The following is a 27039-nucleotide window of genomic DNA, read 5'->3' on the forward strand; positions in this document are numbered from 1 at the left end:
GAGAGGGAACACAGGGGGAACATCCAGAAACACTGAAAATCCCACTTTTCCAACCTCTCTTGATGTCTCTACCAGGCTGTTAGCCTGTGTACTCACCATTACCTGACATCTGCATTCAGCTCTCTCAAAGTAGCTGGATGAGAATATTTACAGCCACAATACTGAGAATGCTGCTGCAAAGCTGATCTTCGGGCTGCCAGTCAGACTCCATTGTCTGACTACACCTCCACCCTTGCGGACCAACAGATGCATGCCGGAGGCAGGACGACATAGTCAGCACCCTGCGAGACCCTGCCGTGCCTCCTAAGGGTGCTTAACAGCCTGCGCTTGACCCCTGATTAACAGAAGGTGAGACAGGACAGCCCTAAACTCCAGGGAAAACTATGCAGGCTGGCTAACAGGTACCCAAGTGGGATCAGCCTGTCAACTACAGACCAAAGTCTGTGAATTCTTATGCAGGCAGTGCTTTAAAATCGCTCCAAGCACCAAATTACCCAAAAGGGGGATGAAATTGCATCAAATTAAAAATATTAAAATGGGGAGAGCAGAACACACACATCTGCAGTACTGAAGATGGAGCTAGAGAGCCCAGTGAAGTATAACAGAGGCAGAGTGAAAATACGGAGCGGATTCCTTCTGCAGCATGTGGCTAAAGGGAAATAACCCTACTGTCTACAATGTCTCACCTATTGCACTGGAATTAGTAGTAGTAGTCTGAAAATAAATGGTGGACCTGTGTTCCAGATTGTTCCCTCACAAACTTAAGCCTTGATAGGGACCAATATTCAACCAAATCTTACCCTGTTAGATAGTTGGGTAAAGTTATCCACATATCTTTAACTGGATATTGAAAGCGATATCTGCCACTGAACATTTATCCAGCTAATTTCTGAAGCTAACCAGATAAATACTTCCGAGTATGGACCCATTAGATTGCACAGCTTTGTGGTTAGGAATGGGAAAACTGGATACTAAAGAGACACCAGTATCTTGATTTCTCATTTACAGAGTGAACAAAATAACTGTGCGAACAGGATGGCCTGGATAGCGGGCAGTCATCAGCTACATTACAATGTTTCCATGTGTTATTTCCAAGCAAGGCTAATTCTCTGCAGAAGAGATTCTGAAAGAGGCTCCTCATACCGTGATTTACAAGTCACTCCTCTCATTGCTTCAGCTCTGCAGATCACGGCTAGAGCCCTCTGGGCTCAGCTCTGTGATAACAAGGAGGCCAAAGGTCTTGAACTAGTTTTGCTCTTCTGCAGAGGAAGGCACTGAAGTGCGGAATAAAGAGGTAACATTACAGACCATGTTCCAGTTAGTTCCAAGAGTCCTGGGACAGAGAAAAGAGTTGCTGCCAACACATTGTTTTATGCCCTAGAATGGTACAGCACATCACTCACATTCCAGTACGCTGGGCCCCATGACCCCAACATACAATGTGCTCATTTACAACTCTGCTGGGAGGGAAGCCAGATCCTGTGATCACAACTTTGGTCACTCACAGCTGTCTGTTAAGTCACTCACTCCTCCTGTAAAGTCACAGGAACACAGATTCATAAGTATTCAATTCATGGTGCTATTAAGTGATACACTGACGATAAAATTTATCATATACAACCATGATATTATTAAATATACTAGTCTTTAAGCCCGTTACATTAATGGGTGCTAGAATAGATGAGTCTGTCTTTCTTTCTGTCTCTCTCTCTCTCCTTGGCCGTTTTCTGTCTTTCTTTCTCTCTCTCTCTCCTTAGCTGCTTTGTCTCTCTTTCTTTCTCTCTCTCCCCTTGGACGCTGTCTGTCTGTCTCTCTGGTCCCCTGTCTGTCATTCTTTCTATCTCTCTCCTTGGCCGCTGTCTGTCTGTTTTTTGTTGTTGATTTTTTTTGTCTCTTTCTCCTGGGCTGCTGGCTGTCTGTCTATCTTTCTTTCTATCTGTCTCTCTCCTTGGCCCCCCTGCCTGCCTGTATTTCTCTGTTGCGCCATGCCTGCCTGTCTCTCCGTGGCTTCCTTCTGTCTCCCTCCCCCCACCAGAGCAAAGCATGATTGCTGTCTGCCTCCTCCCAAAGAAGTCCCCTATCCCTCTCCCCCTCCACTTCCCTGAGCAGTAGCAGAATTTTTACCAGCATGGGACACCTCGCAGCACCCACACGACACCCTCCTGCTGTTGCTCTAGGCGCCAGCTATCAGGAAACCGCCACCACCGCTCAAATCGCTGCACGCGACGCAAGCCGCCACATGTTCCGCAAATAGAAACAGGCACACATCATGGCAGCAGGGATCATGGAATCGTAAGTGCGCATGCGCGCTTAGGGTTTTATTATAGAGGATGCTTTAAAAAGTGCCAAGTTCCTATATTGCTTTCTTTTGCAAGTCAAAAGATTCCAGGTACAGTTGAGCAAGAAGCAGAGATAAGCTTGATGTAATCATAGAACAGAGGCACTCCAGCATAGCTTGGGTGGGGAGGGTGCAACGTTAAAAGTCTCTAACCACACTTGGCATAGCCAAAAATTCACAAAATGAATTACAAACCTGAAGGCAACCTCTCTCCTAGAAAAACGGTTCTTCAAACTGCTGTCTCACAAAAAGGCATGTACCTTTCTTGAGACACAGTTTAAGCTTCCTTCTTCCTGGTTTCTTTTTCCTTTCTCCTCCCTATCTCACTCCTCTTGCCTCACCAATCTGCTTAATTTCTTTGAAGGCACAATAAACATGTGGATAAAGGAGTACCTAGATTTTCAGAAAGCATCTGATAAGAGTCCCTGGTGAGAGATTCCTGAGAAAACAAAAGAAAAATTGGATAGTGGCAATGTTCTGTTATGGATTGGGAACTGATTAAATGACAGAAAACAGGACAGGGCGCCAATGCTATTTAACATCTATAAATGACCTGAAAATGGGAATGAGGAGTGAAGTGCTTAAATTTGCAGATGACACAAAACTATTCAAAGCTGTTAAATCGTATATGGACTGAGAAATTGCAGGAGGACCTTAGGAAATTTGAAGACTAGGCATCAAAATGGCAGATGAAATTTAATGTGGACAAATGAAAAAACTGATGCATGTTGGAAAGAATACAAGTCACAGATACTTGATTCAGGTCACTACCCCCCAAAAAAAATCTAAGCGTCATTGAGGACAATATGTTGACGTGTTCTCCTAGGAGCGTGGCAGCAGCCAAAAAAGGAAATAGAATGTTACAAATTAATAGAAAAAGGAGTTGAAAATAAGACAAAATATATAAATGTCTCTATCACTCCATGGTGCAACCTCACTTTGAATACTGTGTGCAATTCTAGTTGCCATTATGTCAAAAAAGAACTAGTGGAATTAGAAAAGCTTCAAAGAAGGGAGACCAAAATGATTCATGAGATAGAACTTTCATAAGAGGAAAGATTTGAGAGGTTAGAGCTCTTCAACTTGAAGAAGAGATAGTTGAAGAAGATATGGCAGAGATCTACAAAATCCTAAGTGGAGTAGATGTCAAATCGATTGTTTACTCTTTTAAAAAAGTACACAGACAAAAGAGCACTCCATGACGTTATATGGTAATATTTTTTTAAAAATAAATAGGAGGGCATTTTCCTAATTAATACTTGCTGCGCCAGGCGATTGAATCATAATTCCTGCAGAAAGAGACTGTTTGAAGGAGTTTTCAATGGCTACAAAGAAAGAGAGAGCGGGGACTGCAACACACTGGTGAAAAAGCCCTGGGCCACGTGGTGAGGACTGGGAGAAGATATGAGCAGAAAGTAGGACCACTGAAGTGAAAAAGTCGAACAATAATAAACGAACGATCGCTGCAATGGAGGACTCAGCAGTGCTAACTAAAGCAGAAATTCAGGGCTGGCTTGAGGAAGTGAAAGCTGAGATCTCAGGAGTAGCAACGCAGGTACGAGAGGCCTTGAAGGAATTCAAAACCAACCTAGCTGAAATGGACTCAAGAGTTGATGACATTGAATCGAGAATGGATACCTGCTATGAGGAACATGGCATACTATTGAGGACATACAAGAGGAATTTCAGGGACTACTGGACAAAGTAGAGGATTTGGAAGCGTACCCACAGAAACAATCTGCGGGTGCGAGGACTTCCAGACAAAGGCCTTTATCATGATGCACGGAAGGCAGTGCTAAGACTGTTGTGGTGGTTCTTACACGATGAGACATTAGAACTAAGTATTGAATGGGCCCACCAGGCTTTGAGGCCTAGAATGGCAGAATATCCAAAGGAAATAACTGGGCCTACAGCGCTTTGCTTTGAAATTACATGTGCTGTGAAGAGCCGAGGAGCTGCCAACAATGACTTGGGAAGGCCACAAGGAGGAGTTGTACCAGGATTTACCAGCAAGTACACTACAGAAGAGGCATACCTTTAGGGAGGTGACCATAGCATTGACCCAGATTTAGATACAGATGGACTTTTCCCTTTGGTTTACTGGTTACAATTAATGGGGCCAATAAGAAAGTCACCACTCTCCGAGAAGCTCAAATGCTTCTGCAACAGGAGGGCATTGAAATCTTAGATACTGGAAAGGACAATGCGGTGGCCCAAAATGCATGGAAGTGACTGGCCAGTTTCTGCTGGTGGAAGGTGGAAAGAGGAGCAGATCATCTGGAGGGATGTTTTCATCTGGTGGCACAGGAGGAAGATCTTGAAGCAGCAAGGAGCGATGCTAGGGACTGCTATAGACTGTTTATCAACTAGAGCATTGTCTCTCAAACTGTGTGCCGCGAGAGATTCCAGAATTTCACTTCATTTAAAAAAAATTTCCCTTATAAGTATACACTAGAATATGTGACATGTACATCGCATATGCAAGAGTTGGTCAATATTATGAGGGGGATGGTCACTTTCTTGAAATATGGTGGAAGGGAGGGGGTGAGGTAGCATGTTTATGAAAGGGAAGTATGGAGGGATGCGGGAGATTGGGGAGGAGAGTGATATGGCAATTTTGGATATCCCTATGATGGCTGGGAGAACTTAGGCTAGTTACCTATAATGTGAGAAGCCTTAATTCTTCTCACAAAAGGAAAGCATTTTTCAGGAATTGGCCTGTTTGCAAGTATCAAACTGTTTTTTGCAGGAGACCCACCTGATATGAGCTCATGAAAAATATGTGAGGGATTCCCAATTCCCAGAGACTTACTGGGCCTCTCGGAGGGGGGGAGAGGCATCAAAAAAGAGAGGAATTGCTTTCTTACTAGGGGTAGGGGGTTAGGGGATGGGGAAGGAGGTTTTGGGGTAGGAAAGTGAATATGTTAAAGACATGTTTCTATTGTATAGAAGGATGGGTGTATAGAAGAAACCACATGTACCTATCTGGTGGTTGATTTTCTCATCTATGGTTTGTGCAAAAGTTGACTTTTTCAATAAAATTATAAATTAAAAACAAATAGGAAAAAATATTTTTTCACTCAATGAATAGTGAAGTTCTGGAACTCATTGCTAGAGGATTTGGTAACAACAGTTAGCATATCTAGATTTCAATAAAGTTTGGACAAATACCTGGAGGAAAAGTCAATAAACTGCTTATTAAGGTAGACATGGGGAGAGCCACTACCTATCCCTGAGAGTGGTAATATGGAATCTTGCTACTCTTTGGGATTTTGTCAGGTACTTGTGAAAGCAGGATACTGGGCTAGATGGACCCACTGGTTTAATCCAGTATAGCTATTCTTAACTTCTTATGAATCTGTCCATCTATGTTCACAAACCTGACATCCACCTTCATCTGCAAGGGGAATCAGCATGCAAAGCCACAAGCCTCACCCTCTCTGTATGTCAAAGGATACAAGAAACTGTGTTGCCCAGTTCTTGGGAGTTCCAAAAGCCACAGATATTGTTTTGCATAGAGCAGGGAACACACTGGGGTTTTACCAGATACTTTGGGCTTTTATTTGGAGAAGCTCAGAAACAATTCAAATCTCCAAATGCTATGGGCCTGATTCCACTATGCCAAGATGGTGTATAGAAGCTCCCTTTGCTTGTCCCTATCCATCCCATTCCCCAGCAAAGACTACCTCTCTTTTCCCGGTATCAACAAGCACAGAGCAGGAAATAGAAGGCATAAAAGTCTGTAGTTTGTCTATGGGAAAGGGTGGTAGATGTGTGAAACAGCCTCCCAATGCAAGTGGTGGAAAGACTAAGGCTATATCTGACTTTAGAAAAGCATGGGATAAGCATAATGGATCTCTAAGGAAGAGACTGATAGGAGCCAACTTTTTTTTATAATTGAAAGTACTAAACCAAATGGAAATTACTCCATCCCTGGCTCCAGAAAAAGGAGGGCAGATTGAGACATCCAGGTTTTATTTCCATTGCTTTGCATCTGGAAGTAAAACTCAAGATGTCTCTATCCATCCTCCTTACTTTCATTGTTTTCAATGGAAGTAAAACCCAGATATCTCAATCCATCCTCTATTTCTGGAGCCATACGGTAACCACTGGTGTAATAAGGAAGGGGGGGGGTGCAAGGGGAGCGGTCCACCCCAGGCGTTGTCTTTGGAAAGGGCAGGAAGAAAAAGGAGGGGGGAGTCCACAGTCAACTCCCTCCCCCTCCTTCTACACAGAGAATGACATGGTGACAGAATTTGTTACCGTCACCACGGTTAACCATAGGAAACCATCCCCATGTCATTCTTTAATGAGAGGGAAAAATCAGAGTATGAATGGGCACAGCCATTGACCTTCAAGCCTTGGATTGAAGAATGCTGGTACAGAAGGCCTGAGGTTGAGATAAACACTACAGAATGACATGGGACAGTTTCCCATAGTTATTTGTGGGGAACAGGGACAGGGAAGTAATCCAGAGAGAGTAAAACTAAAAAGTGCATGATCCTAGACTACCCACACCTTCAAGCAAAAAATTTACTCCCTCTCGCCGTGTTTTCCTACTGTAAATTTACTGTCATTAGTCACAGGCGTTAGACATGAAACAGGATCTCATTTCCTGTTTTCACTGAAAAGCCTTCAAAAAGTTGTTGGCAGCATTTCTATAGGACTTAGAAATGACGTACTTCCTGCAGTGGCAGCCATATAGTCCCCAGCTAAGAGAAACCAAGAGATTGGGGATGTTCAGAGGGACTATCCTCCCCCTCCCACTCACTCCCCACCCAACGCACACACACACGCATCACAACTGAAGGCTTTGAGGGAAGAGGGAATGCAAGTGGACTGGAATCCAGGACCTGTAAATAGATAAAACATTTTGCAACTGATATTCAAAAACATTTTTGCATTTGACACTGGCACCAGCTGCAAAGTGCCTTTTGTTTTTTGTTTTTTTAAGGGTTCCTACATATCATTTTAGTCATTTTATCTACAAAATGTCCATCATACATTTTTAAAGGGGTGTGGTTTGTAGTGGAGCAACAGTGAGCGAAAAGGTTATACATTCAGTAGGAAAATAAAGCCACTGAATATACAGTAACTTACACATTACAGTGGCAACACATAATTAACAGGTATAATTAAACATTTAGCCTAGATGTTTCAAGTTATATGTGAATTTTCAAAATTAGCACTTTATGGCTAGTGCCACTGAAAATAATGTAAGAAAAAGAAAAACTAATCTCATAAATTATTGCAAAATATATCAACTTGCTTATGTATCCAGTAGAATTCACATACACTCAGAAGTGTGTAATCCGGCCAAGAGCCTGAGCTCTTACAGCCAAACCCACCGCCCAATCACTGTGTACGGAATAATGTTATAACTTTACACTTTTCAGAAGCTAAGTGATAGTTTTTTCTACATTATAATTGTAAAAATGAACAAATGAACTTATATGAAAAGTTATAATATTATTCCATACACAGTGATTGGGCGGTGGGTTTGGCTGTAAGAGCTCAGGCTCTTGGCCGGATTACACACTTCTGAGTGTATGTGAATTCTACTGGATACATAAGTAAGTTGATATATTTTGCAATAATTTATGAGATTAGTTTTTCTTTTTCTTACATTATGTTCCCTTTTACTAATCTCCCATTTAAAGCAACATTTAAAGCTTCCCTACACCTTATTTTTGATAGTGCCACTGAAAACACATATAATAATAATAATTTTATTTCTTATATACCGCTGTACCGTGAAGTTCTAAGCGGTTTACAGTAGAAACAGAAGAAATAAGTAAGATTAATTAAGATGAAGAGAGAGTACTTAGAGTTCCCTGACTGTCCCAAAGGCTCACATTCTTGCTAAAGTACTTGAGAAAAATAAATTAGTTAGGTTATAAACATAGAGTAGAAGAAGGTAGGAAAACAGTTCATAGGAAAATTAATTTTGAATACATTATACATTATATATTGTTCAAGGCGGAATACAAATTATAGGAGATTTGGACATTACCAAAAGAATTGCGTAATAATAATAACATACAAGATATGCATTTAACAATGAGCACCCTGGTGAATAAGGACTGTTTTGTTTTTTTATACTATGAATTTGTGTCAGGATCGCTCAACCCCTGCAGCAGTTAAGATGTCAGCTGAGGTATGTAAGGAAACTCTGTGTACAAAGCTTCTGAGGAAGGAAAAGGACGTGGCAAAGTGAACAAGACTCGAGACACAGATGTACTGTAAATGGTAATCACATCTCTTTTGAGCTACATAATGCAAGGTTATGGTGTGTCCTAGTCCTAGAAACCTTTGAGCACTAAAGGTGTTGCAATCTAAGAAAAGGCACCAAGTTTTAGAGCACACTTGCTGGAGAAACGAGGCAACAATGTCATTTGGGTTCTATTTATAACTAAAAATTGTTGTTCATTGAAACGGTATATCTCTGGCAAATGGAATGATAGAAAAATGTGGTTTGAATCAGCATTAGAGAATGACATGGGGTCATATTTGTTCCTGTCCCCGCAGGAACTCAATTTCCCCATCCCATCCCCGTGAGTTTCATTGCTGCCCCTGTCCCATTCCTGTAAGCTCTGCCTTAACTGCACAAGCCTCGAACACTTATGCTTTTAAAGCAGGGGTCTCAAAGTCCCTCCTTGAGGGCAGCAATCCAGTCGGGTTTTCAGGATTTCCCCAATGAATATGCATTGAAAGCAGTGCATGCACATAGATCTCATGCATATTCATTGGGGAAGTCCTGAAAACCCGACTGGATTGCGGCCCTCGAGAAGGGACTTTGAAATCCCTGTTTTAAAGTGTTTGAGGCTTGTGCAGATGAGGTCGGAGCTTGCAGGAATGGGGCAGGGACAGGAAAAGAACTCGCGGTGACGGGACGGGAAAATGAGCTCCCAAAGGGACAAATTTTGTTCCCGTTATCATTCTCTAATCAGCATCTTCTTGATTACGCAGCCAGCTGAATAACTCAATTCCTAAGACTTGGTCCCTTTTCTTGGATTATGACACATGTAAATTGAGAGCACCTTTGCACAGCTCACTGACCTCTGCCTTTAAAAGAAGTGCTGGGCTATGACCTGTGGCTGTGCAAGGGCACTCCCTTACAGATGCTGAAAAATAATGAAACCAACCCGACCATACAAAAATCAAAAACTTGGCACCGAGCCCTCTCTCCCCTCTCACATCTCTGTAAATTTAAATGTAGCTCTCTGAGCTGCATACCATATCTAATGCAGCCACCCAGAGTTACTTCAAAGTGAGAGAATTGCATTACAGTCTAGCCCCGTTCCTGGCCAGCCGTTCTTCACTCTCTGGAAGGTCCCTTTCAAAAAGTATTTTAAAAACATGGAGACACTAGGCAGGAGATAACTTTTTTAAATAAATTAAAAAAAAACACAGGAGGAATTTTTTTTTTTTTTTACTCAAATAATAGTTAAGCTCTGGAACTCATTACCACAGGATGTGGTTGCAGTGGTTAGCGCAGCTGGGTTTAAGGAAGGTTTGGAGAAGTCACTGGAGAAAAAGTCCATAATCTGCTATTGCGACAGACATGAGGTAAGTCACTGCTTGCCCTGGGATCGAGAGTATGGAATGCGGTTCATAGACAACCCCGCGAAAGACAAAGGCGCGCGCCGACAACTGAGCGCAAGATGGAGGCGTGCGCCGAAGAAAATTACAGTTTTTAGGGGCTCCGATGGGGGTTTTTGTTGGGGAGCCCCCCCAGTTTACTTAATAGAGATCGCGCCGGCGTTGTGGGAGGGTTTGGGGGGTTGTAACCCTCCACATTTTACTGTAAACTTAACTTTTTCCCTAAAAACAGGGAAAAAGTGAAGTTTTCAGTAAAATGTGGGAGGTTACAACCCCCCAAACCCCCCACAACGCCCCCACAACACGGCGCGATCTCTATTAGGTAAAGTGGGGGGGGTTCCCCCCCACGCCCCCCCGTCGGAGCCCTAAAAACAGTAATTTTCTGCGGCGCGCACCTCCGCACTGCGCTCAATTGTCTGCGCGCGCCTTTGTCCCGGCGCGCTTTTGACCTGACACCATGGAATGCTGCTACTATTTGGGTTTCATCCAGGTACTTGTGACCTGGACTGGTCACTCTGCAAACAGAAAACTGGACTAGATAGACCACTGGTCGGACCCAGGACGGCTGTTCTTAAGGTTGTATAAAGAAATAAAACAACAAATACAAAGGAAATTATGTGATACCTTTTTTTATTGGACTAACTCGAGGAGCTTTTTTTTTCTGATTAGAAGAAGAAGGGTTACTTTCGAAAGCTCAGTTAGTCACAACGACAAATACAAAGGAAATTAGGCGATACCTTTTTTATTAGACTAACTGAGCTTTCAAAGGTAACCCTTCTTCAGATCAGAAAAAAAAGCTCATCATAAAATGCATCGAGTCCAATTTAAAAAAAAAAAAAAAAGGTATTATCTTATTTCCTTTGGGTTTTTTTTTTTGTTGGAAAATGGACTAACACGGCCACCACACCATTTCACTTATTTTCTTAAAGAAATCCCCCATCAGCACTGGCCATATTCTTGCTCACTCAAAAGAACTTCTTTCCTTACTATGGAGATAAGAACGGTATACGTGTACAGGTAACAGCTATGATGCCCTTGAAGTCATCTCCCTACAATTACTTCTACCGCTGATCTGCAGTCTGTCTCTGGGGCCCAGCACTACACACTAACATCACATCTTCAAGCTTTCCAGCCGTCGTCAACTGATCTAAGAACTGCATCTCCAGCAACATTCCTGAGAAATTTCAGTATGAAGTCCAGAAAAGAGTAAACCAGTCCAGTACAGCTTTGTTTCTCAATTCCCAACTCTCCTCTCCATCTCTCCCTGCCAACTCAGGGAATCCCTGCTGAAACACATTAAACCCGATAACCAGCCCAGGAACACCCTCTCTCCCCCCACCCCCCCACCCCCCAGGGTGTATGTGGGGAGAATAGAGACATTTTAAAAAAGCATTAGACAAAGGGAGAGAAAAGAGAAAAGGAGAGATAGATGTTCTTCACTATATTTCTTTAGGACAGAGACAGTGTCTGCTGACTGCCCTTCCCAGGGAGAGACCCAGGCATTCTCTTGAAGAGAAATAAGAGGGCAGGATTAGCTTTATCTGACAGGAAACACCAGCAAAAAGACCACATCTCAGACATGTACTTACTTGTATATTTGGAAAAGGAGGAATTCCAACCAGGCAAAAAGTGACTCCATTCATTTGCCAGTCGGAGGGAGGGAAATGCTGAATTCTAGAAGCCGCAGATTGTTGGAGCGTTGTTCTCGGTCCCAAGACGTCACTCGCCCTTGAAGCTATTTTGCTGCTTAGGAGTCTTTTTCTGAAGTTGGGGTCTCCTCTACACTGGAGCCGTGTTTTCTGCGTGTCTTTCTGTCCCGAGTTTGAGCTGTCTTTCCTTCTTGCTCCTCTAAGCTTTTTCCTGACTTATACTCTCTAAGTCTAGAAAACAACAGTTACTCTAAAAGGAAACACTTGAAGCTTTAGTTCACAAAGGCGGCAGTGATGCACTGCAAAAATTTGAGGCCCTCCCCCAACTTTCTCTAAGGAAGTTTCCGGGATTCTGCCAGAAGAGAGCATGGACAGCCTGTGACAGAAGGCTCATTGCTAAAGAGCCACACACAGGGACAGAAAGCATTCGGCTACAGAGACACAGAATGTTTTTCCATGCTTGCTCTGAACCAAAGAACACACTGACAAAATGCAGGTTCAGCAGCACAGAACTAGAAACAGTTACACATCTTGTGGCCGAGTGTGATGTGTCAGTGGAGAAGGCTTAAAAACACAGGCAACCGTGACACCCTGACCTAACTCACCAACACTGCTTGAGCAACAGCCCCCCCTTTTCTCTCCCCCACCCTAGTGCAATTACAGGGTGGGGCTCCAGCCCAGGCAAAGAATTACAACCAACACCACATCATAGAAAATCTAGTGGTAAGAACTTGACTATAGCTTTATTAGGGATTGGGTAAAACGTGGAAACCACAGACCTTGAATTTCTTAACTGCACGTCCTTAAAAATCTACTCACCTGAGGGGTGAGCGGGATCCATGGGGTCTGCAGGAGTTAAAACGAAGATCTCTGCAGGGTCTACGAGGTCCGTGTTTTACCCCCCTCCCCCTCCCAATCTCAACCACAAAGAGAAAAGAAATCAGCAAGTGTAAAAGTTAAAACATGGACCCCACAGAACTAAAAGCACATGGCCTTAAAAAGAAATCAGCTGTGGATCCTCTGGGCTTTTTTTATTTTTTTTTTTGGGGGGGGGGGAGAGAGAGCCTGTGCCTCCCTGTTTGTTGACATAGTAGTTGGAGACTTGGTTGTCTGTTCAAATGAGGACTTCCTGGTCGTGAAGAAGATATTGAAAAGCTTTGAGAGCATTGAAAATCACTCTGAGTTCCAACAGATTGATATGACAGAGACGATCCGTGCGGGACCAATGGCCTTGATTACGGAGACCGTCGAGATGAGCCCTCCAAGCGTAAGTTGAAGAATCTGTTGTGAGAACCTTCTGGTGAGAGGGCGTGTGGAAAAGCAAACCTCTGGAAAGATTGAAAGAGAGCATCCACCAGTGGATAGACTGTCTCAATGAAGGAGTCACTGTAATGTGTTAAGAGAGTGGGTCGCAAGCTTGCTGCCACTGAGATGCCAGAGTCCACTGAGGTATGCGAAGGTTAAGTCTGGCAAAGGAGTCATGTGAACTGTAGAAGCCATGTGACCGAGCAGAATCATCATTTGTCTCGCTGATATTGAGGTGAGACGCGACACTTGGTGGCAAAGGTGAAAGACAGCATGTTACATAAGAACATAAGAAGTTGCCTCCACTGAGGCAGACCATAGGTCCATCCTGCCCAGCGGTCCGCTCCCACGGCGGCCCATCAGGCCCATTGCCTGAGTAGTGGTCTATAACTATCTATACCCTTCAATCCCTTTTTCTTCTAGGAATCTATCCAAACCTTCTTTGAAACCATTTAATGTTTTCTTGTCTACAACAGCCTCTGGAAGCGCGTTCCATGTATCCACCACCCTCTGAGTGAAAAAGAACTTCCTAGCGTTTGTTCTAAACCTGTCCCCTTTTAATTTCTCCGAGTGCCCCCTCGTACTTGTGGTGCCCCTTAAATTGAAAAATCTGTCCCTGTCTACTTTTTCTATGCCCTTCAGGATCTTGAAGGTTTCTATCATGTCTCCTCTAAGTCTCCGCTTTTCCAGTGAGAAAAGTCCCAACTGCTTCAATCTGTCGGTATATGGGAGATTTTCCATTCCCTTTATCAGTTTAGTTGCTCTTCTCTGTACTCCCTCAAGTACTGCCATGTCCTTCTTGAGGTACGGCGACCAATACTGGACACAGTACTCCAGATGCGGCCTGAGTACATCTTCTTGGCTTACCTCTAAATTGACCAGCTTATCATCTTGGTCTCCTATTGCGATCTCCTCGGGTTCCGGAATGTTGGTTGTATTCTCCACCGTGAAGACTGACGTGAAGAACTCATTTAACCTGTCAGCTATCTCTTTCTCTTCTTTTACTACTCCCTTTCTGTCTCCATCATCCAATGGTCCCACTTCTTCTCTTGCCGGTTGCTTCCCCTTGACGTATCTGAAGAACGGCTTGAAGTTTGTTGCTTCCTCTGCCAGTCTTTCTTCGTATTCTCTTTTTGCTTTTCTAACCACTCTGTGACACTCCTTCTGGTGTTCTTTGTGCACTTTTTGGTTCTCCTCTGTTTGGTCTTTTTTCCATTTCCTGAACGATGCTTTCTTGTCGCTTATCGCCTTCTTCACTGCATTTGTTATCCACACTGGGTTTTTTGTTCTATTTTTTTTGCACCCTTTCCTGAACTTGGGGATGCACAGGTTTTGCACTTCGTGCACAGTTCCCTTGAGTAAGGTCCAGGCTTTTTCTACGGATTCTATCTTCCCTATGTTGCCTTTGAGTTTCTTTCCCACCATTTCCCTCATGGCATCATAATTTCCTTTTTTGAAGTTGAGTGCCGTCGTTGTGGTTCTTTTCCCCTTTGATGATCCAATTTCTAGCCTGCACTGGATCGTGTTGTGATCGCTGTTACCTAGCGGGGCTAATACTGCCACCTCCTTTGCTGGCCCCCCTAGTCCGTTGAAGATTAGGTCAAGAGTGGCGTCACCCCGTGTTGGTTCCGTGACCAGTTGCTCCATGAAACAGTCCCTCGTGACCTCTAGGAACTTGGTCTCCCTTGCACAGTTTGAGTGCCCAATACTCCAGTCTATCCCAGGATAGTTGAAGTCCCCCATCACCACCACATTTCCGCTTCTGCATACCTGCCTCAGTTCTGCCTCCAGGTCCTGGTCGATTTCTTCAGGTTGTCCAGGTGGGCGGTAGTACAGACCCAATTTAATGTCTGCTCCAGTTCCTCCCTGTAGCTTAACCCATAGTGATTCCAAGCCATCCGCCCGTACTGTTGTTTCCATCCTGGTTGAGGGTATGGAGTCTTATGTACAGCGCTATTCCGCCACCCTTTTTATGTGTCCTGTCTCTCCTGTATAGTTTGTACCCTGGTATGGCCACATCCCATTGATTGTCCTCAGTCCACCACGTTTCTGTGACTCCAATTATGTCTAGGTCCTTTTTGCTGGCAGTGATTTCTAGTTCTCCCATTTTGGCCCTCAGGCTCCTAGCATTTGTGTATAGGCAGTTTAAGACCCAGTTTTTTGCCCTCTCTTTTTGTTTTCCTCGTGTTTCGGTACTCCTGCAGTCCTCCTCATGGTTTGCCAGCCCCCGAGCTTCATCCTCCTCCTGCTGCTGTGTGTCTGTGATGTCCTCAGCCTGTTTCCCCTGCACCTCTTGTTCTCGTAATTCCCACAATGTTCTGGTCCTAAGCAGGTAATGCACCAACGATGTGGGTTGGTCAGAGAGATGGCCCGGCCATACTGGCTTCACTTTTTAAAACCGGTAAGAGGTCGGGACATAGACAAAAATTAAGCTGCGAACGAACGAGGTCCAGCAGCAGGGCCTGAGCCCCAAGCCCGCTGGCAGAAAACCGGCGGAGAAAAGAAAATATTATTTATTTTTTTTTTAAAAAGACGCGGTGCACAGCGACTTTCGAAGAAACAAATAAAAACAATTAGAAAAGCCGCGGTGCGAGAAGGCAATAAGAGAACTGCAGAGCTTAAGAAAAATAGGGCTTCTCGGTTCCTTGGAAAACGTTTAACTGAGGAGATGCTGCGGAGACGTGCACCCTGACTCGGGCGGGAAAGCACTTGCAAACTTTTTCAAAGTCCTTCAAGCAAGTCTGCTTGCGAGGCTGTCCGCTGTGGGGCTCCATGGATGACGTCACCCACATGTGAGAATATGCTGCCTGCTTGTCCTGGGATAAAGAGTGGATATGAATCGCTTGTTTACTCTTTCTAAAAATACTAGGACTAGGGGGTGGGGGGATATGCGATGAAGTAGTAAGTATTAGATTTAAAACAAACCAAGGAAAATATTTCTTTGTACACCATGTAATTAAACTCTGGAATTTGTTGCCAGAGAATGTGGTGAAAGTTTAGCGGGGTTTAAAAAAGATTTGGATAACTTCCTAAAAGGGAAATCCATATGCCATTATTAAGAAGGCTTGGGGAAATCCATTGCTTATTCCTAGGATAAGCAACATAAAATCTGTTTTATTACTTGGGATCTAGCTAGGTACTTTGGACCTGGGTTGCCCATCGTTGGAAACAGGATAATGGGCTTGATGGATCTTCAGCCTGTCCCAGTATGGCAATTCTTATGTTCTTAACTACATCCAAATACACTAGAATCCCAATTATCTGGGACTCAAGCAACCAGCATTCTCACTAAAGCATTAAAAAAAAAAATGGCCACCAAAAAAACCCATCATCCTCCCTCCAGCCCATGAACCAGCAGTGGGGTCCTGACCAAACAACCCCCCCCCCCTCTGGAAGCAGCATCCAGTTAGCAGAGACAGCGCTATAAACAGGCTGTTTGTGGCCAGCCCCAGCAGGACCTTTCCTCTGCCACATCATTTCCGATATGGCAGAGGAAAGGCCCTGCCAGAGCTGGCTATGACCTGCCTGTTTACAGCGCTGCCTCTGCTGACCAGCTGACACTGCTGCTTAGGGTGAAGGAGGGAGGGAGGGGGCTGGCAGGTCAGGACTGCTTTGGGTAAGTGAGACAGGTCCAGAAGGCCAGACCCAGGGGAGGGGGAGGTGAACCAGAAGTGTGTGTAGGGCGACGTCCAGCAGGGTGAAGGTCAGGGGAGATGGATGGATGCAGGATCAATATGTGTAGGGGGCAGAAGAGAAAGTGACCCAGACTAGAAAGGAGGATGGGAAGGGAGGAACAAACTTAAAAAAAAAAGTCTGTTGAATCTAAAAGTTTAAAGCTATTGTTAGTTGAGTTTAAAAGTTAGACTAAAGCTATTAGATGATACATCTGTTGAATCTGAAACTCAATGCTAATACTAGTGCCGTTAGTTGATAAGTGCCATGAGTTGATAAACTAGTTGAACTTTAAAGTTTAATGCCAATATTAGACAAATTGTTTAATTTTAATATTAGTTGAATGTAAAAATCTGTCTACTGCAAACTATTAACATTTGTTGAATATAGAGGTTTACTACTAAGGTCAGCTGAACACAAATTCTGAATATTACGTACTATTACCATAAGACACAGTCCCTCCCCCCCCCCCCCCCCGAGCCAGCAGGGGATCCTGCTTAAAAGACTGCAGATCCAGCCAAAATAAGAGCACAGCGGAATCCCAACCAATAAGAACTCCACGGCACTACCTTGCACACCAACCAACCCATATAGCTCTAGCACTCCCCCCAATATACAATCAAAAATGACACCCAGCACAACAAAACTCCTGCTCGCCATCCTACTACTCTTCCCGCTCCTAACAAAATGGAACACATCTGGATACCACATCTTCCCCATCCCAATTCTGACAGAGTCCAACAGACACATCCAACCTTCAAGAAAACCCCATCCACCCAGAAATCTTATAGGCTGTTCAATGATCACCTACAAAGGCATCCTCCCCAGTTGGGGAAAAAGGCCATCTCCCAAGCCAAAAACAACAACCCATAACACCCATTCACAACCAAGAAGCCTCCTCCATCCAAAATGCACCCACAATCCCAATACAACTTACACATCAATAGCCTGTGCATATATGAACATAAGATCGATAAACCCAAAGGAAGACCTCATTAAGGACTGGATAATCAAAGAACATCTAGGCTACCTATTCCTAGCTGAAACCTGGTTAACATCTGACTCAGACCCTTGCATAACAGAATTCTGCCCTAAGGGATACAAAGTAGAGCTTATCTGCAGAGAAAAAAAGCGAGGGGGAGGATTGGCAATTCTAGCCAAAAACAATCTCAACATAAAAGTCCTAGACAAACACACGACACCCGATCTAGATCTACTAGCCTGCCAACTATCTGGCGATACACTCAAAGACACCATAACCTGTATTCTCTGCTATATAGCACCAGGAAAATGGAGCACTACAAAACACACGCTTGAAGACTTCATCTTCCAGAATTCACTAACATCAACTTACAACCTACTACTAGAAGACATTAATCTCCACCTCGAAGACCATACCTCCAATCAAACAGAAAGCCTACTCTCCTACCTCAAAACACTATCCTACCAAATACTCAACCCCCAACCCACTCACGAAAAAGGCCATCAACTAGATATTGCTGCATTCATGACCCAACAACCTCAAACACCAGAAATCCACATCTCAAACGGATCCTGGATCCCCTCCCTCTGGTCAGATCATTATAAATACACCTTCAACATCAACTGGGCTCAATGCAATTATAAACACAAACCCCACAAAATCCCCCATCAAAACCCATCCAAAAATTGAATCAACCACTTTCTGGGACAAAGCAGATCCCGCAATCGACTCCATAGACCCCAAAGAATCCATACCACAATGGCAAACATTAAGCGAAACAATCCTAAATGAGCTAGCTCCAATAAAATCAAAACTCAAAATCTGCAGACAATCAGACAAATGGTTCAACGCTGAACTGCTCCAACTCAAAAGACACTGCAGACAAATGGAAAGAAACTGGAAAAAAAATAACCAAGAACAACCCAAAATAGCATGGAGAAGTCTAATCAAACAATACAAGACCAAACTCAAAGAAAAAAGAAAAGATTACTACTCCAAGCTGGTAGGCATGGAGTCCATAGACTCAAAAAAACTTTTCAATCTAGTAAAAAACCTCACTAACACCAAATCTTACCTAGCAGCACAAGAAAAGCATCCTCCAACAGCCATTCAACTTGCAGACCACTTCAAAAACAAGATTACAACAATCAGGACTATCTTCAGTAACACACACACCCTCTTCAACGATATAACAACAAATCCCCCAATAGGAGAAGCCATTGCTGTAGACAGGACCTGGACCGAATTCCCTGCGGTAAACTGGACAGACATGAATCGACTCTACAAAAAATACAGTCATGCTTCATGCGACCTGAACTATTGTCCCGCATATCTAATAACCAACGCCACCCCCAAATTTAGGACCAGCCTCATGCAATGGATCCAAATTACACTCACTGAAGGTCAATTCCCGCAGCACCTAGGAGAAATCATAATCACTCCAATTGTGAAGGACCACAAAGGCCTTATAGATAACCCTGCTAACTATAGACCCATCGCCTCAATACCAATATACGTCAAACTTATAGAAGGACTAGTTGCACAATTCCTCACAAATTACCTGGAAGACCACAATCTTCTCCACCCCTCTCAATCGGGATTCAGATCCAACCACAGCATGGAGACTTTACTAGTAACCCTACTAGACACAGCCCGACAGCACCTCAGCAAAGGCAGAAGGATGCTGATAATTCAACTCGATCTATCTGCAGCATTCGATCTGGTCGACCACACCATCCTACTACAGACACTAGAAGCCATAGGGATCTCAGGCAGGGTATACAATTGGTTCGAAGGATTCCTTAAATACAGATTTTATAAAGTAAAGTCAAACAATCTTAAATCAGAACCATGGTCCAACCCCTGTGGAGTTCCTCAAGGATCATCTCTCTCACCTACTCTCTTCAACCTCTTTTTATCCTCCCTTGGGTCTACTCTAGACAATCTGAATGTAACTTCATTCAGCTACGCTGATGACATCACCATACTCCTACCCTTTGATGCTCCTGACCCAACTTCTACAGAAAAATTGGAAAAAATCCTTCAAGCAGTGGAAAAAAAATGGATGGCAGATCACAAATTGAAGCTGAACACTGACAAAACAAAATTTCTACTGCTTGAAAAGGATAAGAATCCCTCCATCACAGAACTAGAAATAAACGCCTCCAAATACCCTATACAACCTACCCTAAAACTCCTAGGTGTAACAATAGACAGATGCTGCAGAATGCAGGCCCAAATCAACAAGACCACCCAGAAAGCATTTCTAACCATGCGCAATTTAAGAAAAATCAGAAAATTCTTCGACAAAGAACAATATAGGCTAGTAGTCCAATCCCTAGTACTAGGTCTATTGGACTACTGCAACATACTCTATCTGCCTTGCCCTGCAACAATGATAAAACAACTACAGACAATCCAAAACACTGCACTCAGATTAATCTACTCACTGAGAAAATTTGACCACGTCACCGTGGCCTACCTGGACTCACACTGGTTGCCAATGCAAGCATGAATTCAATTCAAACTATACTGTCTATTATTCAAAGCAATAAATGGCACAGCCCCCAATTACCTAAACAACCGCCTGTACCAAAACGCCACCATTAGGCAAAGAAGAACTAACTTTTACCTACCCCCCACTCAAAGGCACCCAGCGCAAGAAGATATTTGACAGTCTGCTGGCGACTCATGCAGCGAAACTGGACCACACTATCTCCAACCTGCTGATAACAACAAACGACTACAAATATTTTTGCAAAGAAATCAAAACCCACCTATTCAAAAAATTTATACAGATGGCTTAACCTCAACCGGACCCCCCTCAATGCAACTCCCCCCTCCTCCCCCCTTCACCAGTTCCCTTCTCTTTAGCCTCAAGCATGTCAACTGCTTCCCTAACGGTATATATACTGGATCTGCACTATTTCCTATTTGTACAGCATCTTGTAGCTCTTGAAATATACAGCTCCATTATTCTTGTAACTTCTCCTGGAAATGATCAGAATTCTCTCTATAATTATCCTGGAAATGTCCAGTTGTCTCTTTTGTAATCCGCCCAGAACTGCAAGGTTGAGGCGGAATAGAAATCAGTAATGTAATGTAATGTAATGTAAATACTGGACCTACAAGTAGGGATGGAGGTATGAGGTAGAAAGGGAGACAAAACTATTTTATAGTAACTCTCAAGCAACCAGAAACTACAGTTATCCGGCATCTACCAATTTTCATGGATGCCAGGTAACAGAGTTTATTGTATTTAGACAAAAACATGCTGAAGAGAGAAAACAACAGGTCTTTGAACAGGAAAACTGAACAAAAAAAAAAGTGAATAGGGAACAAATTCAGCTCAGTGCCTGTTTGAAAAAAAAGCAAGACTGGAAAGGCAGAGAAGGCCCACAGTGTTCTTCCCCAGGACCTTCTGAATGGGCATGCCACCTGGCCGATTCTATTCACCGTCTTTTTAATTTAACAGAACCATATTACTGGATAGTAATCCCCTGCCTCCACACTATTCATCTGGCAAAAATGTGGGGGGAAAACACTGGAAGGGATCCTATGTGCAGATTTTCATAAACCATCTTGTCAGTTCGCCATATAGGACTTGGCTAACCACACATATAATGCCACAGGAATGCAACTGAAATCAAGTACCTACACCAATGTTTCTCAAGAAATCCAACACTAAGTACCCAGATCTGAAACCGCAGAGTGAATGGGAAGGGCATATTATTAAAAGAATCAAAGCCCTATGAACACCAAAGTATTATCAGAACAATTCTATAAATAAAATGTTAAAATTTACCTGCCAATTATGTTTACAATGTTTATTTCCATTTGATATATTGCCTTACTTGAGAAGACAAAACAAGGCAGTTTGCAATCAAATCAGAAACCAGAAAGGACTATTTTATTGGACAGAAAAAGAAGGAGATACAGTACATAGTGAGAGATAGGGATGGAAGGAAGAGGAAGGTAGAATGGTCCTAGGCATGCCTCCTTCACTGATTAGATGATTCTCAAGGCTTGACCAAAAAGGTTAGCTTATAAGGCTGCCTTGAATTTGGCAAAGGATGGCTCAAGTTGGGGCGAGGGTGCCAAGAGATTCCTTTTTTTTTTTTTTTACCAAACTTTTCAACCACCCTCGTACACAATTACAGCTAAATTAGAAGTTGCTGCGCTGTTATCTGAACGCAAACCCCAATACTACCACCATATCATTTCTGCTTCATTATAAACTTCATTTGTCAGTTCCCCTCCCCTGGCCCTTCCTGTCATCTCTGTACAATACAGGAAACAGCAACCACACAGAGAAACTGTTACCATGGATATTCCACCTTCCCACAAATATATAGCCAAGCTGTCCAGGAAAAGGAAGGCAGGGTGCAGCATGAACTGCAAATGGACCTATAAAATATAAATAAGCATCCGATGACCATGAGGAAACCCATCAGACACCCACCAGCTGCCTCAGGAGCTATGGGAATTCCCAAACACACACAGCTTTCCTCCAGTCAGGACTGGTATTAAGGGGATGCCAACAAGGCAATTGCCCTGCTGGTGGGACAAGTTTCTGCTCTGGGTTCCAGAATATTTTATTTAACACTGGCTCTGCTTCTTTAAGCTTTGCTACTTCAAAAAACAGATGAAGATTTATTTATGTTGATGTTTTCATGAAATCACAGATACACAAAAGCTGCTTTTTTTCACTTTGTAATTCACCACACACAAATAGAGCCACAGAAGAAAGGAGCAACATATTTACATTCAGCCCAGCAAAACAACACATACCCTCTTTTCCAAGACTTTCATTTTCAATCTCCCCAGTTCTGATGCAACAAAACCACTGGGAGAGGCTCATCAGTTGTTTTGTTTTGGGTTTTTTTTAAACTTACGCAGCTGAGATGTCCTTGGTACAGAAAAGGCATGAAACAAATCCAAGGCAGCAAAGGTATAGGAGCAACAAACAGGGCTTTTTTTCAAGGGGTAGTCAAGGGTACCGAGTACCAGAACCTTTTCCATTGCCTGCTAAAATATACCCAAGGTCCCCAAGTATTAATGGAAAAAGCCTAAGCTCTTAACACCAATTCTGCCTTTTCACAGATTCTGTGTTAAGTTGCAAGGGGCCTGACTATTGTGGAGGGGGGGTCCCTTCAATGATCACCCCACCACTGAAGAATGGCCTTGCATTTGAGTACCAGCTCCATTTTTGCTAAAAAAAAAAAAAAAAAAGGGCACTAAGGGGTGGCGATGTTTTTCTAGTATCACTTTAACAAATGGGGTTTTATTTATTATTTTGCGTCAAAGTTTTTTTTAATGAACATCATTTTAAAATCTACAACCATAACCAATATGAATAAACGCAGAGCTTTCTGATGTGCCACAAAACTGTCTTTGCTGGGTTTTATGTGCCTTGGCCTTTGAAAATATCTCCATTCTCTTCCTAAGGAACACCACCAAAACACCAGAGAGGTCTTTATGACTTCACTAATGGAAAACTACTTCCCTATATCTCCTACTCCTAAAACTGAACAGTCCTCTGGATTAAAAAAAAACAACCCAAAGTCTCTAGGCACAAAGCAGACCAAATATCTAAAACCTAACCATGCTGGGCAGCCATAATGTGACATGTGGAAATCATGGCTCTTCCCTCCTCTTCTTGTCTCAGTGCTTGTATCCAAAATATAAACACAATTACCATACTGGGTCAGATCAAAATGTCTCTCTAACTACATTGCCCAATACCAGAGCACGAGTACCTGTGCATTTTGTATTTTAAAAAATACATTGGAGAGGCCTCTTAAGTCATCAAGGGTCAATGACATAATTTATAGCAGGGGTCGGAATCATGTGGAACAGCAACAGGTTGTGTGTGGTACGCATGGTTGGTGTTGCTGGCTAAGAAGCCCAAGCCCTACAAACTGAAGAAGTTCTATGCCTGAGCCCTCCCTCTGTTGAGCAGCGGGGAAGTTGGTGGCATGCTTCCAATTACCAATGGCAGCACTTCTTGCACATATTCAGTTCAGGAACTGAGCATGCGCGAGGGTCCAGTGTCTGAAAGCACAACTCTTGACTTCATTGTTTTTCAGACAGTATGTTGGGGGGGGGGGAGAGCTCAGGAACAGAACATCTTTAACTAGCAGGGAATGGGCACCCCCATCAGCCAAGGTATCAAATTTCCATGCGATGGAGGTCTGGGAGGGGAAGAGAAGAGGTGGTATGTGAATTTTTTTCCAAATTTAAATTAGAATGAACAAAGTGGCACACAATCTATAATAGTTGCCAACCCCCGCTTTATAAAAACTAAACACTTGTGAGAAGTTAAGATGTAAATGAGTTCAAATTCAAGTTCTACTTCCACTGCTGCATGAACAGAATCAGAGCTCAGGGCACCTGGACTGTTGCCTGTGTTGGTTGTACAGATGAGGAGTAAAGACCAGGAACCATCCCCTCAACTCCAGTAAGATGCCAAGTCACTGTTTCCATTGTCAGTGTCAGTCTTGTGCCCATATTCAAATTTCCGGTATTTCAACAAAACACCACAAAGAAACAGCAGGAAACTATACCATTTACATCCTCTGGATTACACTCCATAATGCTCAATACTATCACAGTGATGTATAAGTTACATGTAACACAGATACTTTTCTATTCACACACAGAATATATAATAAGAGGAAAAGCAGGCCATTTTGGTTCTCAAAAGTAGTAGCTAAATAGATAAGGAAAAGGAGGTTAGCCTTCATAAACTATAAGATATTGCAGAAATAGTAAGACATGTGAAAATATCTGGAAAAGCTAAGAAGCAGGTGAAGTAGTCAGGAAAGAAAAGATGCAGATGGATGAAAAAATAACCAATATGGTAAAATGGGGTTATGAGATTTATTTATTTATTTTTAGATATACTATATTTGTGAGATAGGAAATACAAAAATGGCTTTGTGAAATTCAAGAGTGAAGGGAAGGAACACATGGAAGCTTTCTTTTGCATTGTTGAATTCTTTCCTTTTCCACAATGGTTTTTCCCTGTAAGGCTCTAAATTTCTTTGTGCAGCCCTCTGTATGGAGAACAGCAGAAGCCGGGGCTCTAAGCAGCCTTAAATGAGAAGATGTAAACAAAAATCTTTGTATTTTAGTTGTCGTCAAGATGCAGATGTGTTTTTGAGGGTACGTCAGACAATGTTCTATATTTATGCGAGGAGATTACAACAGCCAAAGTGATATGTCTTTTACTTTTCCTTACAAAAAGGTTTGTTGCCCTTAAAATAGCTCCTTTCGATTTTGCCTAGAGAATGGCATGGGAACGGGACGGAGACAGAGTCTGCGGGACGGGAACAAATGTTGTCTCTGTGTCATTCTCTAAAAACTTGAAATTAGTAAAATAAATAAATAAATAAAATTAACACATCTTAGACAATTGGCAACTGACTTCAATGATTTAAAAAAAACTGCAGAAGCTACTTTTGGATTTCAATGAACTACTGTTAAATGTCATCTTGTCTTGTCTTGTCTGTGTCTTGTCTGTCATCTGCAACATTCTTCCCTCATATGCCCAGCTGCTCAAGCATCTTACTGTTACTGCAACAGATTTATCTATCGTTGCTGGCATCAAGGAACATTTCTAACATTTAATAGACACTTATTTTCCTGTTCATCCATTACACACTTTAGGTTCTCGTCTACATCCATATATCTGAAAGACAATCTAATTACCTTCCCAGGTGATGTAAAAACATAGGCAACTGGATCTTTCGGAAGGTTGTACCAAAACCAGATAGAAAATGAAAAGACTCTGTGATTTATAAACAGCTATACAGAATATTGTCCTTTTTTATACTTTAATAAAAAGATTTAAATATAAAATCATAAGTGTTCAAGGCTTGTGCAAATGAGGACAGAGTCCGTGGGGACGGGGCAGGAGTGGAGGACAAACCTTGTCCCCATGTCTCTGCTTTTGCCCACTCTCCTTCTACTTCTCTCAGCTGTTTCTATCAAGCTAACTCCTCTTTGAGATAGTCCCCAAACTCAAAGTTAATTTTTTGAAATTTAGAACCTTCACTTTTGAATGAACCCTATCCTGTCTTAACACTGAACTACAACCATACAGCACTGGCTCTCAACCAGCGTACCGGGACACATTAAACGTTATCTGTCATTTTGAAGCCCAGTTTTCCAGTCTTGCAAGGCCTTCTTAAAATTTTTCACATTCTTCTTGCGATTTAACAGCGTTGAACAATTTTGTATCATCAGCAAATTTCACATCTCCTAGTCCCAGCACAAACCCCTGAGGAACCCCATTATCTACCCTTCTTCATTGAGAATATTGACTATTGAACCCTACTCTGTTTTCTATTTTTTAGCCAGTTCTTAATCCATAATAGTACGTTGCCTCCTATCCCATGATTTTCTAATTCCCTCAGGGGTCTTTCATGAGGTATTCTGTCAACTGCCTTCTGAAAATCCAGATATACAATATCAACTGGCTCACCTTTATCCATAAATGTATTCATCCCTTCAAAGAAATGTAGTAGATTGATGAGGCAAGATCTCGGAGAGAACGAGAGCCAGAAGGCCTTGAGCAAGAGTCGGGATCTTTCTTTAACTGGCACCGGCACGCAGCAGATGGGGTAAGGAGCTTGTTTGGGTGGGCGGATGCTGCTTCCAGCACAGGGGTGCAATGCGGTTCTCATGGGGGGGCATTCACGGGCAGGGGATGCGCTGCCGGTTCAAGCGGGGTGGGGGTGCTCATTTAGCGGGACAGTGCTCGTTTTGCAAGTTAAGGTTTGCGGGAGTGCTTTGCTCGTCTTGCAAAACACTCACAAACCGGGTTACTCGCAAACCAAGGTTCCACTGTATATTTAAAATGACAATGCCAACCAGGAGTGGGGCAACATTTCAGGAACAACGAAAAAAAAAAACAGCTTGCCTCATTGGGCTCCTCCCTTGCCTCTCCTGCTGTACTACATTTTAGATAACCATACCACTGCATCAATGATTTTATGGTGAGAATATTAAGGAAAAATTATGTTTCATACCTGATCATTTTCTTTCCTTTAGTCACAGCAGAGGAATCGAGAGACAAGTGGGTTGTGTCCATCCACCAGCAGGCAGAGATAGAGAACACCAAGCTGAACTCTGTCATATATAGGATGGTATGCTCACCTGTAAGCCAATATTCCTCGTAACAAAGCAATAGAATCACCCAAAAGGCCTATCAACCAAGAACTCCCTCCTCACACTGTCACACACACAGCTAACAACCAGGTCTACCCCAAGCAGACAATATGGTCAAAACTTACCACATAAAGAAGAGACAAAGGAATAGAAAGTAACAAAGGGTGGGACCCTTGATTTATCTGCTGTGATTAAAGGAAATAAAAATTATCAGGTATGAAACATAAAATTTTACCTTCCTTGTTATCAGCAGCAGCAGATGAGTTCAGAGACAAGTAGGATGTAGAAAAGCAATCCTCAGTAGGACAGGACCATAA

At 42.9% G+C, this 27039-nt stretch overlaps 1 protein-coding gene across 3 annotated transcripts in view; it reads right to left on the reverse strand.

Annotated features, from left to right (window-relative positions):
* ARHGAP23 (Rho GTPase activating protein 23) overlaps window positions 1-27039 on the reverse strand; it is a 136675-nt gene that overhangs the window by 105166 nt on the left and 4470 nt on the right. Inside the window, exon 1 of one of the 3 annotated variants that reach the window (XM_033918429.1) lies at window positions 11530-11840. The exons of the other annotated variants lie outside the window; for them this stretch is intronic. Coding sequence (XP_033774320.1) covers window positions 11530-11583 — 54 coding nt within the window. The 5' untranslated portion in view covers window positions 11584-11840. Of the gene's footprint in view, window positions 1-11529; window positions 11841-27039 lie in introns of those variants that run through there. 3 annotated transcript variants of the gene reach the window in all.

The sequence above is a fragment of the Geotrypetes seraphini genome, chromosome 13, assembly GCF_902459505.1.
Source record: "Geotrypetes seraphini chromosome 13, aGeoSer1.1, whole genome shotgun sequence".
NCBI classification, from domain to species: Eukaryota; Metazoa; Chordata; class Amphibia; order Gymnophiona; family Dermophiidae; genus Geotrypetes; species Geotrypetes seraphini.